Genomic DNA, 17,470 nt, shown 5'->3' on the forward strand with positions numbered 1-17,470 from the left:
CACCTGGCCTATATGAGGCTTTTGAGCCCCCTTGAAATATGTGGCAAGTGGGAGCAAAGAACTTAATTATTTTATTTTAATTTAAATATAAACTAGCCAATAGTGGCTACCATATTGGACAGCTCTATATAAAATTTAGGTAAGACCCAAGAGAAAGTGGTTTAGATTCTGCTTGGAATATGAGTGATTGGGGCTCTTGGAATTTAAAAATCCAAAGACACATGTGAATTTGATGTATCATGAGTTTGAATAACAGCCTTCCTTCAGTATGTCTACATTGTTTTATCCTGACTGACATTGTAAGTCCTAAGAGGACTTACAATTGGTAAGTAAAGTTGTGTTTACCAAAGCAGTTGGAAGTTCAGGCAGTTGTCCATTTTATTTGACCCCTTAGAGCTAAACAGGTGAAAATTTCAGGTCCTTTGGATGAAGTAAGTTCTCATTTTATCTCAGCAACCCTATGAGGTAGGTTATGTCTGTTGCATAGTTGACAAAATAGATGAACTTATATTTATATACACCTTTATGGATTAGTAGCCTTTAAAATTGTTGGTTTTATCCCACAACTTCAATTGAAATATAACACAGGAATATTTGTTATAGGCATGTTGCCTATAACAAGAAGGTAATTTATTTGTATTTGTTAAATTGTTATCAGTAATAAGTGAATATCCTACTATAAGTGGTAGAGAATCAAAGATTGTAGACTACCAAATAGCACCCAAGAGGCTAACTCATGCAAGGTGTTGCTTATAGTAAAAGCTGATCAGAACTCAGCTTCTGTATGCCATCTGGGGTTATCTTCTCACTTGCATGCTCATGACCAGTGTAGGCTGCATCTTATAAGTAATCTGGCTCACAGTTAGCTAGACATGTATTAGTCTGATGGAACAAAATTGGATTGTAGCTTTGACCACTATGAGGACCACTGTCGTATAAGGTCTTAGATACCAACTTGAGTAAATTGCTTAAGGACTGGGAATAGATCCAGATTCCTCCAGGTTTAGCTTCAAGTTATGATCAGTTTTCGGGGGATGCAAGGAGAAAATGAATATGAATGAAATAAATAGCTGATATTTGAACATTTTTAATGCCCTAGGCAGCGTCTTAAGAATTCTAAGCTTTCATTTATCAATCCTGAGGTAGTTAACATTACTATTTCCAGTAATGTTAACTGGGCCAGTTTACTTTTGAAGAAATTGAATCTCACGGTTTAAGTAAAGTAACTAGCTCAAGGCTATATAATTATAACTAAGCCACAGAGCAGGGAGGCTAATCTAGGCCTACCTCATGCCACAGCCTGAGTTCTTAGTTGTGATACAAAACAAGGTAAAGGGGGACCTGGGGTGACTTAGTTGCCTCCCGAGAATTCTGGGCTGTGGTGGAATTACCCATCAGACTGAGGGCTCCCATCTCTTCACTTATGTGTCCTTAACAGACTAAATGCAGGCTCTGCTGCACTTTAATGTAATACTTTCCCTGTTAAGGGAAGCTTGCTTGCTTTTGCAGCAAAGCCCCCTGGATAGTTTATTTTTTAGCAGTTCAGCTTGTGCTTGGACCCAGTTATTCCAGAAATCAGTAAAACCTATTTGAGTATTCAAGAAAAAGGATCTTTTTGTTATCTAAGGATTAACTACAAACCTTATTTTATAAGGGTTCGGGAAGTCTGCTTATTTACTAAGGAATTTCATCAGAGGTGGTTAGCATTTTGTGAACAAGTATGATGTTGTTCCCACTTCAAGGGGGATAAATAACAAATTTAACCAGCTTGCTGCTTAAGAAGCAGAATTAGCAGTGGGCCAATCATTGGCCTCTCTTCAGAGTTCTCATGTGACTCACTCAGTTTTGCAGAGTGGAGGTAGATTTTAACCACTTTCAAGTCAAGTTGGTTGGCCATTCATGAGCTGTGTGCAGGGAGAGAAGAGAGAGGAGAACAAGTTAGCAGAAAGCTGAGGTGTGTTAGACAGGAGTTGTAGGTAAGTCAGGGAGAGGATATTCTTCATTTAGACCCTGAGCTTGAATAAGACACCTTTCTACAGGAGACATTGCGGATACTTTCTAGTTAATACTAGCGCAGTGTTCTGCAAACTACACCTGCTTTTGTGTGGTCCACAAACTAAGAATGGTTTTTGTATTTTTAAATTTAGGCATGTGCCACATAACAAGATTTCTGTCAACCATAGACCACTTATATAATGATGGTCCCATAAGATAGAAGGTGGTATTTTTACTGCCCCTTTTCTGTGTTGTAGATACGTTCAGATACACAAATACTTAACACTGTGTTACAGTTTCCTACAGTACTGTAACATGCTGTACAGGTTTGTAGCCTAGGAGCAACAGGCTATACCATATAGCCTAGGTGGTGGTAGGCTATACCATCTAGGTTTGTGTAAGCACACTATGATGTTTGCATGACAAAATCGCCTAATGACACATTTCTCAGAATGTAGTTGGAGGAAAAAAAATTGAAAGGAGAGTATTACTTCATGACACAGGAAAATCATTTGAAATACAAATTCCAGTGTCCATAAATAAAGTTCACTAGAATGTGGCCATGCTCGTTCATTTACATGTAATCTGTGGTTGTTTTTGTGCTACTGTGGCAGAATTGAATACTTGCAGTGGAACTTGAATGGGCTACAAGGCGTATTTAGTACCTGGCCCTTCACAGAAAAAGTTTGCTGACCTGATTGAATGTGCTTGTGTGTATCACAGGAAGCTTGCCAGGACTCTTGGTACGTAGTAGCCTCTAGCTCCCAAAGGCATCTGAGCCCCACTGGCAGGACTCAGTTACCTGTCTCTCTCTAAGCATGACTCCACCCACTAGTGTCCAAACAACAAAGAAAACTCGTATTTTAAAGAGCTTGACTAACCCCGTCCTTATTATCTAAGTTAGAGTAGCTGTGCCACCCCTTAAGTAGCTTTTCCTTCTTCCTCTCAAATAGGGGTTGGAAGAGTAGCAGGTGAGAACAACCTCTTTCTTCCTCAATTGTAGAGACTCAATAGTCTAGGCTATAAATTTAAAAAAAAAAAAAAAAATCCCCAAAGGCTGACTCAGCACATGCCTGCCTTTTAAAGGAACAGAGAGACCCAGTTGGAATAGAAACTGAAAATAAAATCAGCAGCACATCAATTTTTGTAGGTGGCTTGTATTTGGTATTAATATTGCTCAGAAGACTCAGGAATAAGAAATAATAATGCAGGGTTTCTTCAAAATATGGTTCTGGACAGTGGATTATAGTTACCTAGAGAGCTTGTGTTAAAATATCTGAGGATGATTCCAAGTACCAGGGCTCATACACAGGAATATTTGAGAACCACTGCACTCAAGCATTTTAAATTTTCCTTTTACCTAAATCCACATGGGCCAAGACAATTTTTAAAATTCATAGAATTCATGTGACCAGACGTAAGGGGTCAATAAAGGTCATTTTATAGATCAGAAAACTGAGACCCAAAGCAGAGAAATAAGTTATCTAAAACCCCACCAGGACATTGCATTAAAGGAGTTGCTCTAAGCATGTCTTCTTATATTAGAAAGTGAAATTGACTTTTAAATCTGTCATTTAGTTTTTGGCATAATAATAAAGCAATGAACGGTCTGTTCTGGCTCTAACTGCGCCTGGAATCTCCAGATCAGAAGACCTCCTTGTAGATCAAGTAACATACTTCTCTGAAAGACAGTTAGTCGGTCCTATCACTGAAGTCTGAATTATTTTTTTGATTTTTAAATATAATTAATTGGTCCCTGGAAATGAGAACCAGAGGAAGACAAGAAGATGAACTTGAATTTAAGGAGCATATGGAAGAAGTGGGATGGGAAAGAAGGTTGTAAAATAAGACAGACAGGGGTTGTGGAGAGACAGATTAAGGTAGGGAGAGAAGGTTGTAAAATAAGACAGGAAGGGGTTGTGGAGAGACAGATTAAAGTAATTGTGGTGTTGTAAAGCCATAAAAGAAATTTAAATGCGGAAGTGGCCTGGAAGAGAAAACATTCTCTGACCATTTAACCCTTTTGTGTGTGTGTCAGTTTGAGGCGTAAAGTAGATCAATAGGCTCCTTCTTGTGTGTCTTTTCCATGGCAAAGCCTTTAAGGATAATAATAGCTGACCACTAATCTCACACAGCTGCTGATGTTTAAGAACCTGATTCTTGAAGTGTTTTTAAGTCAGTTTGTGGCATTTCTTCTGAACACGTGGGCACTTTGGAAATTGTAGTGACAGGTTTTAGAAATTTGAAGTTGTGTTGCAGAGATGATAACAAAATTGGGTCTTTGAGCAACTCTGAGTCTTTTAATGCAGTGCACTTCTAAGTTTCTGATGGTATTTCCCCAAGTTTTGAATATTGAAGAGAAAGACCACACTTTGCAAAATAATTGGCAACTTTCATTTAATTCAGTTTGACCCTGTCTTGAACTTGGTCTTCGTAACTTCTTATGAGGGTCTTTTCCAACTGTAACATTAGAGGCTGATTCTGGAACTTCATGGAGGCAAGTCCAGTGAAACTTGGGCAGTTAGGGGGACCCTTTTCCCCCTCCCTTTTCAAAGTTAGTCAGTAGCTGCTACTGTTGGGATGGCATGGTAAGGTGGGTATTATGCTTATTATGAAACTTGATGAAGGCAGGGACTCAGTTTTGGGGCTGAGTTGTATTTCAACACTGAAGTGGCACTCAGTAAATACTTGAACAAATGAATATTGTGAACCCCAACTTCCTTAAGGACAGAAGAACTATTTATACTTGTCTGCCATCTTCTTAGCTAGAGATGTTTTTTTTTGTTTGTTTGTTTTGTTAGCTTTCAAGTTGAGGTCCCTGACAGGGGAACCCCATAGTTTCAATGATGAACAAGTCCATGACAAAAATTCTTGTTTATATGCAATACACATTTAGGGAGAATAAATGGTCATGTGGACTTTAAAAATTGGAAATGTTACTAGTCTCTTCTCTCATTCTTTTGTTTTGTTTTATGTTGAGGCAGAGTTTCACTCTTGTTGCTTAGGCTGGAGTGCAATGGCGTGATCTTGGCTCACTGCAACCTCCGTCTCCGTGTTCAAGTGATTCTCCTGCCTCAGCCTCCCAAGTAGCTGGGATTACAGGTGTGCATCACCATGCCTGGCTAATTTCTGTATTTTTTAGTAGAGATGGGGTTTCACCGTGTTGGTCAGGCTGGTCTTGAACTCCTGAACTCAGGTGATCCACCTGCCTTGGCCTCCCAAAGTGCTGAGATTACAGATGTAACCCACTGCTCCCAGCCCTCATTCGTCAGTTTTTTAAGGGTTTCTTTAGAGCTGAATCCTCCCAGCTGTTTTCTTTCCTTTTGAATTCCAGAGCTCTTTGGGCCTTTAGCCAGAAACAGTCTCTGTCCTGCTTACTTTGAAAGGCTGTTAACTATGCCCTGGAATTTTGGAAATGTTCTCCTTGAGAATTGCTTTAAAGTAGTGATAAGGACTCTTCTGTAGGCTACAAATTGAAACCAGCCACCATTAAGATGGCTCACAGACAGGGTGTCCTGGATTGAAACTGGACCAACATTGGTATAGTCTGAATTTGAAGAGTAAAAAGAAATACGCCCTTCCCTCTCCCCTAACAGTTGGGGGATACTTGTTTTTACTCCTCAACCATTCCCCTTTTAATGATGACAAGTTTTCAGGCTTTTTCACTGCCTTTAGTTTTGCATTAAGTTCCTGGGAGATTCACACACCCCTGATATTTACTGCACTCCCGGATGCCAGTTTTTTATCACTCAAGACCAGCTTGTTATCTGTCCTAGACAGAAGCAGCCTTCTTTTAAAAGTATTAGAATATACTGGGTATAGAGTGTTAAAGAGAATGTTGATTTTGTTAAAACTCCTGCTTTTGGGGATGTGATATGGGTTTGAAAGTCAGGGAGGAAGTAGAAGATGTAAGGGTTTACCCCAGTACAAGAGTTTTAATAATGAGGTGATAAATATTTTCTTTAAATAATTTACTCACCCATTGTGTTCACTCAAATGGTTCTAGTGTTCACTTTCCTTATGCACTAGTTGTATATTTGTAAGTCAGAGAAGAGCAGAGATTATCTTTGACAGATGTTATATTGTGAGTGTCTTTTTGGAGAAGGTAGGTTTTGATTGTGCAACTATGCCCCACCTCCATTCCCCATACACTTGACTTGATGATTATCTTTGAAGGAGGAGCCCATCATATTATACAGCTGCCCTAAGTCTCAAATCTATCATCAAAAGGCAGTGTAAAGGGGACTGGCTCAAAACATGGCAAAGAGTCTCCTTTGTATCAGAAAGCTCTCTGCCTTTGCTTATAAAGCAGCAAAGGACTCTTCTTCCTGCCCTGATCTGATTACCCTAAAAGCTTTGAGATCGTGGAATAGTTGATAAAACAATCAGTATTCTGTGCTGATGACTTATCCTTTTCTCCCTTAAGAAAGAGTAAATGTTTTTGCTTGGATTGAGTTTAGAGACGCCAGGTAGAATAAGATTGGCAACACTGTTAGCCACCTGCTGACCACAGCTAAGCAGGCATATGTGCTTCTGCAGGGGGATGCTATGGCGTTAACAGTGCCTTCCTTAAAACCTGTAAGTTCGTTAGGCTTCCGGGTACCAGGGTTGTTAGAGTAGGCCAAAGTTTACTTCCTTTTTCATAAGTGCTTTTCTTTCCTGGATCTCCGTATAGGAAGGAAAATCAGACAGCATTTCTCAGTTGTTGGCTCGGTGGGCATTGTGAATGGGTATGGTTGCTGCCTCAAATGCACATATACAACCTGAGCTAAGTTGTATGAAATGATTGAGTAGGCTGACTTCAGTTCTATGTAAATTAATCAAGGAGAAGGTTTAGGAATCGTTGTACAGCATTGACAGTTGTTAACATGTTTATAATTTCTTGGAGATTAGCCAGGAATTCTGTTAAAACTATACACAAATATTGATTGACTTTCAAAATAAAATTCTTTAAAATCACTGAAATTCTCTGAGCCCAAGTTTCTTCATCTGTAAGATAAGCAAATTTACTAAGGTCGTGGGTATCTAGTACATGATGGACAGAGATTTGAAGCTCTTTACCACTGATTTATGCTACCTTCTCATAGATCTAGTAGTTAAGTGACTTTTACCCAAGGTCATACACTGAGTGATAGAACAAGGAATTTGAATAAGATATTTTTCACTGTTGAACTGGTCTGCTTTCTCCAGCTTCCTTCAGAGGTCCCTAAAGGTGACCTCTGTGCTGCTCTGCAATGCCTCTATCACATTAGGGTTTGGTCATGGTCTTTTGTGCTCATCATGTTTGAACATGTTTATCAAAGTATTTTACAGACTTGGTTATTTCTTCCCCTAATATAATTTGTGTATTTGTCTGTTTTCCCTATGGAGAATGAACTTTTTATCTTATATATGCCTGATGTGACATTGATTTGGCCACTTGGGGTTGACCTTGTACTTGGTTTCCATATCTGCAGCTTCATTGTCATTTTGGGTTTAGGCCAGCTTTCAGGAATTTTTTAACAGTTGGATCAAATTTTGTTGGATTCATTTGATACTGAGTTTCTTATTCCTGTATATTTTGTTTCCTTTCTATCTAAGCAGAGAACTAGGACTCTAGAGTTACAAGAAGTGGGAGTATATCTATAACTTTTTTAAAAGAAAAAAAAAAGGACCAGGCACAGTGGCTCACTCCTGTAATCCCAGCACTTTGGGAGGCCAAGGCGGTTGGATCACTTGAGGTCAGGAGTTCGAGACCAGCCTGGTAAACATGGTGAAACCCTATCTCTACAAAAATACAAAAATTAGCTGGCCATGGTGGTATGCACCTGTAATCCCAGCTACTCGGGAGCCTGAGGCAGGAGAATCGCTTGAACCTGGGAGGCGGAGGTTGCAGGGAGCTGAGATTGCACCACTGCACTCCAGCCTGGACAATAGAGTGAGACTCTGTCTAAACAAACAATCAGCAAAAAAAAAACCTCTGTTTTGGACACATGACTTTAGGGAGATAAACATAACTCTGGGATTTTATTTTTTAATATGCTCCTGAAAACAGTCAGCTCTCCCATTTCCTAGCTGGGAGAAGTATGTCTCACTTAATTTTGCTCATTCAGGAGAGGATGAATTTTTCAGCAATGATAGTAATAGTTGGCTGTCGCGGCTCATTTCTTGCTGCAGTGTAGCACATCCACCAAGAATGCCCTTTCACCTTCCTTTGTCTTGCCAACTCCCTCTTAGCTTTCAGTAAGACTTGGCTCAAACTGCATCCTCCAGGAAGCCTATGTTAACTCCTAACTGCCACTCTTGGATCCAGGGTTTTTATTTCATCTTGTTCGCTGGTGGAACCAGGCTGTTTTATCTCATTATATTACTCTTCACTTTGAAACAAGGAGGCAGTTAACCTAGATTCAGTATTTTTACTCTTAGACTTTTTCCCCCCCAAAATGCCCATAAATTAAGCAATCTTACTGCCTTACTGCGCTTACTGAAAAATAGCAGCAGGGCAGAAAAATAGAAAATCTTGCTATCATGTAAGAGATGTGGAAGTAATGGTGCCCACATGCTTCATTTGGAAAATGTCTATTACCTTTATAAAGAGTTTGTATAGTTTCTAAATACAGGAGCATCATGATGCAATAGAGACTGTTACTTTAATGTTAATTGACATTTGAAATTTTGAGTTTCAAATGTTTCCTAAAACATTTTTTCTTAACCCTTTTGCTGTTCCATTGATCTGCCATTCTACATTCTGCCTCCTTTGTTTCCCTGTCACTTATTAAAAATACTGCCTCTTAACTTTGTCATCATCCACTTATTTCTCTAGATACACCTTGGAGTGTTTTTTCAGGCTGAATTGTTAGGCATGGGATTGTTGGGTTTAAAGAGGGAGAGTATGTGAGTTTGTTTGATTTTGCTAAATTCTTCCTTCATGGGGGTTATACCAACTAGATGCACCTTATTTTCAGAGATGGTAAAATGAGGCAAAAAGTATCTTAGATTTGAGGAAATCGTTACCACCCAGAGTTGTGAAAGTTAGAGGTGATATATGTAATACTGCCTTGCACAAAATATACATTTAGTAAAGGATACTGATATGGTTTGGCTGTTTCCCCACCCAAATCTCATGTTGAATTGTAGCTCCCATAATCTTCATGTGTTGTGGGAGGGACCCGGTGGGAGGTAATTGAATCACCCGGGCAGTTACCTCCATGCTGTTCTTGTGATAGTGAGTTCTCATGAGCTCCAATGGTTTTATAAGGGGCTTTCCCACCCCGCCCCCCCGCCTGCCCCACTTTGCTTCACACTTCTCCTTGCTGCCACCATTTGAAGAAGGACGTGTTTGCTTCCCCTTCCACCATGATTGTAAGTTTCCTGAGGCCTTCCCAGTTCTGCAGAACTGTAAGTCAATTAAACCTCTTTATAAATTACCCAGTCTGGGGTATGTCTTTATTAGCAGTGTGAGAATGGACTAATACAGATACCTAGATACCCATTATTATCTTTTGTGAACTGGGACTATTTCTCTATCGTAAGAGTAGTAAGAAACTTGAGTTGAGATAGTGTTTGAAAGCACCCTAGCATGGTGCTGGCACCCATATTAGTGCCCTTTTCTCTTGTGTGCCTTGGGCAGCCAGCTACTTGAGATTATATCTTAATTACCTTAATGGATTGTAAACTCCTTGAGGGCAAAGTCCTTGTCTGGTGAGTCTTTAGCAGTATGCTTTGGACTTGAATATATTTGGTTTTAAATTGAATTAGTCTTCAGAATATATTTCTGAAACAGTAGGAAAAGGATTTCTTTTTTTCTTTCTTTTTTTTTTTTTTTTTTAACACATTAACCCTCAACTCCTGTGTAATGCTACCTAACACCTATTCCTACAGTAGGAAAAGACAGAGACACTTTCCTTTTGTCTGTTGGGAGCTTCTTTACTTAAAAGCTTTTTAAACCCCAGGGAATATGTTAGGTAACAATAGCAAAAGATGTTGATTCCTGTTCTATCTGTTTAACCTATCTGTTTAACTTATCTGTCCTTAGGGAGTAACTCCAGTTAAATTACAGTGAAAGGAGTTAGTTGCCGTAAGTCTTCTGTTTTATTAAGATTGCTTTATTGCAGGGGGCTTCCTCCCATGTCTTCATCTAGAATTTTCACTAGGAATTAAAATATTTGTTACTAGAAAGCATTAGTTGGCCTGAATTCACAATGAATTAGGTTTTCTGATGATTTAATATGCAGTGGTTTGCATCTTTCATATCTGTCAGTTAAGTTCAACACATTTCTTTTTGCACTTAACAGGTGCTTGAAGTGGCAGGGTCCTTCCTCTAAAACATTTTAAATAATACTAGTAGATGAATTCCAGTTAAGGGGAAAAGGTATGTGCTGAAAGTAATCTTCAAGGCCACAGTATGTTCTCTCCAAACACATATTTTCACCACGAGGGATGTAGATCTGCGTGCCCTTATTGGCTGTACTTTTTCACTTACTGGCATCTCTTCTGACCAACATCTTTAGTCAGATGTCCCACTGTTACCTTAGATACAATATGGCTCAGGCTGGTCCATCATTTCTCCAGTATTTTTTGCCATCTTTATTCTGCACAAGTTTCTTGTTTTTGCCAAGGCCCCTTGTTCCCCCAGTCACCTGGACATAAAGACTTTCTCTGACTCTTTATTACACTGCATTTATTACACATAGTAGTGAGTTCCTGGAACTGGGTTCTACTTCCATTTTCCCAAATGTGCTTTTACATTTTTTCCTTCCTTCTTAGTTCCTTTGCTATCACTTTTTTTGTAGATTGCTACAGAAACCTCTAGCTATTTATTTTGCTTTTACTTTTATCTCTTACTGTTCCTTAACACAAACCCTCTCTTGGAACTAGGCCAGTCTTCTTGCCATGCCCTCATATAATAACACAAAAATGAAGGGTTGGAAAGGAAGAAGCTTAAAGATAATGTTCAACTTATGAAAAGTTTCAAGCATACACATAGAGAAATATAATGAACTCCCATGTGTCTGTCACTCAGCTTCAGTAATTATCAACCTTTTGCCAGTCAAATTTTGTCTATCCCCATATCTCTTGGTGCCCCCCTCCCCCCACCACCACCAGAGAGTATTATAAGCAAATTCCAGGCATCATTTACGTGGAAGTACTTCAGTACTCATCTTTAGAGATTCTTTAATCTGTCAGTTTACCTACTGCAGATCATCTCTACAGTTTCCCTTTCAGTTGGTGATTTAGTTTGTTTAAATGCTTTTGGCGTTCAGAAGGCATCCCATTCTTTTAGTGGTTAGTTCTTTTGTACTGACCTCAATTTGCCCCCCTATCATTTCTCAGCAGTAATATAAATTTATATTTACTCAGAAATTACAAATTTACTAAGTAAATTTATATAATACAATATAATAGTCATTAAGATATTTGAAGAAGTTGCCATGTAATACACTTTTTGACACACCTTTCACAGCACACATAGCACATGTAATAACTTTTATTTGTATTTTAGAGAGAGGGTCTTGCTCTGTACCCCAAGTGGAGTGCAGTGATGTAATCATAGCTCCATCCTTGAACTCCTGTGCCCAAGCAGTCTTCCCACCTCACCCTCGGAGCAGCCAGTATTACAGGTGCACCAACATGCCTAACTAATTTTTTAAAAAGATTTTGTAGAGACGAGGTCTTGCTATGTTGCCCAGGCTGGTCTCAAACTCCTGGCCTCAAGTAAGCCTCCCACCTTGGCCTCCCAAAGTGTTGGGATTGCAAACATGAGCCACCGTGCTCAGCCATTCCTTTAAAATAGGAATACTTGGGGTTCAGATCTTTGACCTGGGTCTTATTTGTATCAATGAGATTAATGAGCCACAGCCCCGAGTTTCTCACCAGACATTTTTTATTTGCATTTTTAGACAGCAGTTGCTTTAAAAAATTTGGGGACCTGGCTTAAAATCAATTTTGAAATTTTGTGCATTAAAAAAAAAATGTGGCCGGGCGCAGTGGCTCATGCCTGTGATCCCAGCACCGGACTTCGGGAGGCTGAGGCATACGGATTGCCTGAGCTCAGGAGTTCGAGACCAGCCTCGGCAACATGGTGAAACCCCATCTCTACTAAAATACAAAAAATTAGCCGGGCGTGGTGGCATGCACCTGTAGTCTCAGCTACTCAGGAGGCTGAGGCAGGAGAATTGCATGAACCGGGGAGGCTGAGGTTGCAGTGAGCCGAGATCACACCACTGCACTCCAGCCTGGGTGACAGAGTGAGACTCTGTCTCCAAAAAAATTAAAAAAAAATGTTATTGGCAGACTGTTATCTGAAACCTGCCTGGAATTACTTTCAATTTATCCTTCACTTAATTTCCTTTTTAAGTTTAGAGCTTTTTAGTGATTTAAGCAAATTTTCCTATGTACACTAGTATTTGTCAAGATAAATTTTTAAAGTTTGGTCCATTTTTTACTATAAAAGTAATTGTGGGGAAAACTAGAAAACAAGATGAAGTATATGCACAAAAACTCAAGTTACTCATAAATTGACTACCCTAAGATAACTGCTTTTAATATTTTGATGTCTATATTCCAGTCTTCTTCATATGTATTTATGCGTTTGAATTATACACAGAGTAGTTTTTTTTTAATGTGATGTCCTTGCCATACTCTAGGGCTGTATTAGCAGATCTTGATGTTCTGAGGCTTGTTTATTGAATCTGGCCTGCAAACAAAATTAAATGACACATGCTTTATTCCAGATTGTAGTGCTATTACATGTATTGTCATTATTATGATTTTAGCCATAAGTGTTTGGTTTGAGGCGGAAGTAATGGGATATTGCTGTCAAGTAAACTGGGGCCACTAACCTTGTGTGAATCAACTTAACATTTTAAGATTATAGACTCGAGGTTTTTAGAAGAAGCTGAAGGGTTCTGTATGCTGCATGGAAGATTGAGTTCAAATCCTGCTTCTGACACCATGTGATATTATTTTTCCCATCTCTGTAGGATGGGAATTTCTTACAGTTAGTACTACGATCATGCAGATTTCTATTTTCCCAGGGCCTGACACAGAATAGATGCTCAGCAGATTATGACACATGTGGCTTCTTTTGCTGTGAGCCAGTCATGGGATGAAGACACATTGCCTATGCATTATTAATTGATTGCTATAAAACATATTTTGCCTCAAAATATAATAGCTTAAAACAACAGACACTTATTTTCTCATGTAGTTCCTGTGAGTCAGGAATCCAGACATAGTTTATCTGGGTGGCTTTGGCTTACCATCTGTAGATTGCAGTCAGTATGTCAGCCAGGGCTGCAGTCATTTGAAAACTTAATTTAGGCTAGAAGGCCCACTTCCAGGATGGCTCATTCACATGGCTAATTGGCAGGAAGCTTCAGTTTCTTACTACATGGGCCTTTCCAGAGGGCTTCTGAGTGAGTACATGACAATGTGTCACTGGCCTCCCCCAGAGCAAGGAGAGAGCAGGAAGGAAGACCTAATACCTTTTATGTCCTAGTGTCGGAAGTTGCCCCCTCACAATTCCACTTCATCTTTTTTGTTAGGAGTGAGTCACAGTGTCCAGCCCACACTCAAGGGGAGGGGAATTAGGCTATACCTCTTGAAAAGCAGAGTAACAAACAATCTTATAGTCAAGATAGTGTGTGTTTGTGTAAGGTTAGAATAGAGGGTCCGGAAATAGACCTATAATTATATGACCGCTCGAAAAGGCCAAGACAATTTAATGGGGAAAGGGCCATCTTTTAAAAAATAATGCTAGACTATTCACAGTAGCAAAGACATGGAATCAACCTCAATGTTCATTAATGGTAGACTGGATAAAAAAAAGAATGTGGCACATGTACACCACAGAATACTGTGCAGCCGTAAGAAGAACGAGATTGTGTCCTTTGCAGGAACATGGATGGAACTAGAGGCCATTACCCTTAGCAAACGTAACAGAGGAACAGAAAATCAAATATTGCATGTTCTCACTTATAAGTGGGAGCTAAATGATGAGAACACATGGACACATGTAGGAGAACAGCAGATACAGGGGCCTTTTGGAGGGTGGAGGGTGAGAGGAGGGAGAGAATCAGGAAACATAATTAGTGGGTACTAGGCTTAATTCCTGGGTGATGAAATAATCTGTATAACAAACCTCCATGACACAAGTTTACCTGTATAACAAACCTGCACATATACCCCTGAACTGAAAAGTTAAAAAAAAAAAAATGGTGTTAGAACAACTTGACATCTTTATTGATTAGGAAAAAATGAACACTGGCCCTTAACTCTGCAAAACTGCTAGAAAATAAATAAATAAATAAATAAATAAGGTGGTGATATGCCTTTGTAATCCCAGCCATTCCAAAGGCTGTGGCAGGAGGATTGCTTGAGCCCAGGAGTTCGAGAGGAGCCTGCGTAACGTAATATAAGAAAATGAGACTCTTTCCCTGCCTTTCCCCCCAAAAAGAGAGAGAGAAAATCTGTGTGGCCCTTGAGTAGGCAAAGATATCTTGGGGCAAGAAAATGAGACTCTTTCCCTGCCTTTCCCCGCAAAAGAGAGAGAGAGAAAATCTGTGTGGCCCTTGAGTAGGCAAAGATATCTTGGGGCAAGAAAATGAGACTCTTTCCCTGCCTTTCCCCGCAAAAGAGAGAGAGAGAAAATCTGTGTAGCCCTTGAGTAGGCAAAGATATCTTGGGGCACAAAACATACAGACCCTAAAAGAGAAAATTGATGAAGTGGACTTGATCAAAATTTAAAACTTTTGCTCTTTGAAAGACACCATTAAGAAATAAAAACAAGAAAATGATGGGGAGAAAATATTCACAGTTCATATAGCTAACAAAAAATTGGTAATCCAGAATGTATAAAGAGCTCTTACAACTAGGTAATAAGAAGACCAAGAAAGATTTGAGCAGATACTTCACCAAAGAAGGTATATGAGAGGCCAACAGGCACACCAAAAGATGCTTGTCATTAAACATCATTTAATCATCAGAAATATGTGAATTGAAACCATAGTGAGATACCACTCCACACCTGCTAGAATGGCTAAAATTAAAGACTGATAGCAGATATTGGTGAAAATTTGTAGCAATTGGAACGCTAATGAATTTTTGATGGAGATATACAATGGTACAATTTGGCAATTTCCTATAAAGTTAAACATACATTTTTTATATTACCCAGTAACTTTTCTCCTAAGTGTGTACCCAAGAGAAATGAAAACATGTCTGTAGAAATATTTGTATATGAATGTTTGTAGCAGATAAATAATAATCAATGCCTGGAAACAACTAAATTGTCCAGCAGGTGAATGGGTAAGTTACAGTATATCTACACAATGTAACACCACTCAGCAATAAAATGGAACCAACAACTGATATATCCAACAACGTGGATGAATGTCACAAATGTTATGCTGAGAGAAAGACATCAGACACAAAAAGAATAAATCTTATATGATGTTATTTACATGAAATCTAGAAATCTAGACAAATCTAATATATAGCATGATCAGTGCTTCCTTTGGGCAAGGGGTGGAAGATGGGGAACGACTGGGAAGGAGCATAAGGGAAACTTTCTGAGATGATGGACTTGTTCTAAATCTTTATTGTAGTGGGGATTGCACCTGTGGGTGTCTTTGAAATGTTTATTATTACAGTTATTTCTTAATATTTGTAGGGTATTGGTTCCAGGACCACCCCACCCCCGTCCCTAGTATACCAAAATTTGCAGATGTTCAAGTTTTTTTGTATATAAAATGGCACAGTATTTGCATATAACCTACACAATCCTTACATATACTTTAACTCACCACCACATTACTTAGATTACCTAATACAGTATAACTATATAAATAGTTGTTATATTGTGGGGGGATTTGTATTTTTTTGGTTGTATTGTTATAACTATTTTTATTTTTCCTTGAATATTTTCAGTCTGCAAATGGTTGAATCTATGGTGCTGAACCTGTAGATATGGAGGGCTGATTGTATTTTATTGTTTAGAAATTATACCTTATTAACATTCATTTAAAAACATATCTCTTGAGGTTTGGATTTTTCAGAAGTTATAACATCTGATCTTTAGAGTCAGTGTTCAATACTATCCCTTTGTTATCATTTAGAGGTCAGGCTTAATAGTATTATGTCTAGGGAGAAAAACGCCAAACTGTGGCTTCTTTCCACAGAATAATTGGCTCTCATTTCCTCATCCTCCCCATATTAGTGACTTGTCTTGATTGTAGAAGCAGGCTAATGGGACGCTTTGTCTGGGCTTCTTTGTGAAAGCTTTTTTTTTCAGTGGCATGTGCTATTATGCCTACCATGCCATTTGAATCCTGTCATTGTACTTCTTGACCAGCTTGTCAAGGTAGGCATACAGAAGATAGCTCATGACTCCTGTTAACTGACTCATCTCTTATGGTTGCAGATTCTCATAAACACAAAGATAAACACAAAGATCGAGAACACCGGCACAAAGAACACAAGAAGGACAAGGAGAAGGACCGGGAAAAGTCCAAGCATAGCAACAGGTAAGGGTGGAATCAAGCAAGTCCCTCATCATTCAGCAGTGGGTTGGCCATTGCTTGGCTTACCTGGAATATGTCTTAACTTGAGCTACAGGTAAAGATAGCAAAGTAAGTAGAAACTGTATTTGATCCTAGAGTTGCTATGAGGATGGCCATGATTTAGGCCTTAAATGGGATGCCATTGTTCAGATCAAGATGTATAAAGCAAGTATGTTTAATTTTCTTTTAATATATACCTCATTAAAAATACAGTTGTTCACTAAGATAGGTAAGGATTCATTGTGACACATGATGGCATTTAATCAAGTCTGTAGCAAGCTTGCCTTGATAAAAGGTAACTGGATTGGAGACCTGATTTTTTTTCTTCTTTCTATATTTTAAAGAGTTTACATTAAAAATTCTTAACTTGAGCTTCCATGGTCTGTTAGCCCCTGAAATTATATGCAAATGGTTGAGTATATGAGATTTCCTGGAGAGACTATTCCTAGCTTTCATCATGTTATCAGAGGAGTTCAGCTCCCACAAAAGCCTACAATCACCAATATGAATGAAACTCAATAATGCTGCCTTCTGGGATGCAAGCCTCAAGAAGATGTTTCTCTTGTTCATTTTGCCCCCATTTTTTTTGGTGTAGGAGGCAAGTGGTTAAATCTAGTTATTGAAAATGAGGACTTGTACTTCCATTCTGATTTAAAGACAGTTGTTGGTGAGAAAGCCATATGGTATTCCCATTCCCATAGTGGCCTGAGCTAGGTTAGGGAATGTAAAGATCTGTCACACATTAGAACAAGTGTCTCCATCCTAGAGTTCTTAGAACTTCTTTATTAACTTGTCTTATTGTCTGTAGACAAGTTAAAGTGAGAATTGCTTTCTAAGTCTGTTCTTTTTTGCGAATCATTAAAATAACCAGATTTAATTTTCTCTATTGGGGACATTTCTTTGGGAATCATGTATCATGCCTGTGGCCTTTTTTC

General features: G+C 38.9%; 1 protein-coding gene across 1 annotated transcript in view; it reads left to right on the top strand.

Moving 5' to 3' along the window:
* The window catches only part of TOP1 (DNA topoisomerase I), a 96,404-nt gene that overhangs the window by 16,527 nt on the left and 62,407 nt on the right, over nt 1-17,470 (top strand). Inside the window, exon 3 of the mRNA XM_054467307.2 lies at nt 16,397-16,499. Coding sequence (XP_054323282.1) covers nt 16,397-16,499 — 103 coding nt within the window. The remainder of the gene's footprint in view (nt 1-16,396; nt 16,500-17,470) is intronic.

The sequence above is a fragment of the Pongo pygmaeus genome, chromosome 21 (assembly GCF_028885625.2).
Source record: "Pongo pygmaeus isolate AG05252 chromosome 21, NHGRI_mPonPyg2-v2.0_pri, whole genome shotgun sequence".
NCBI lineage: Eukaryota > Metazoa > Chordata > Mammalia > Primates > Hominidae > Pongo > Pongo pygmaeus.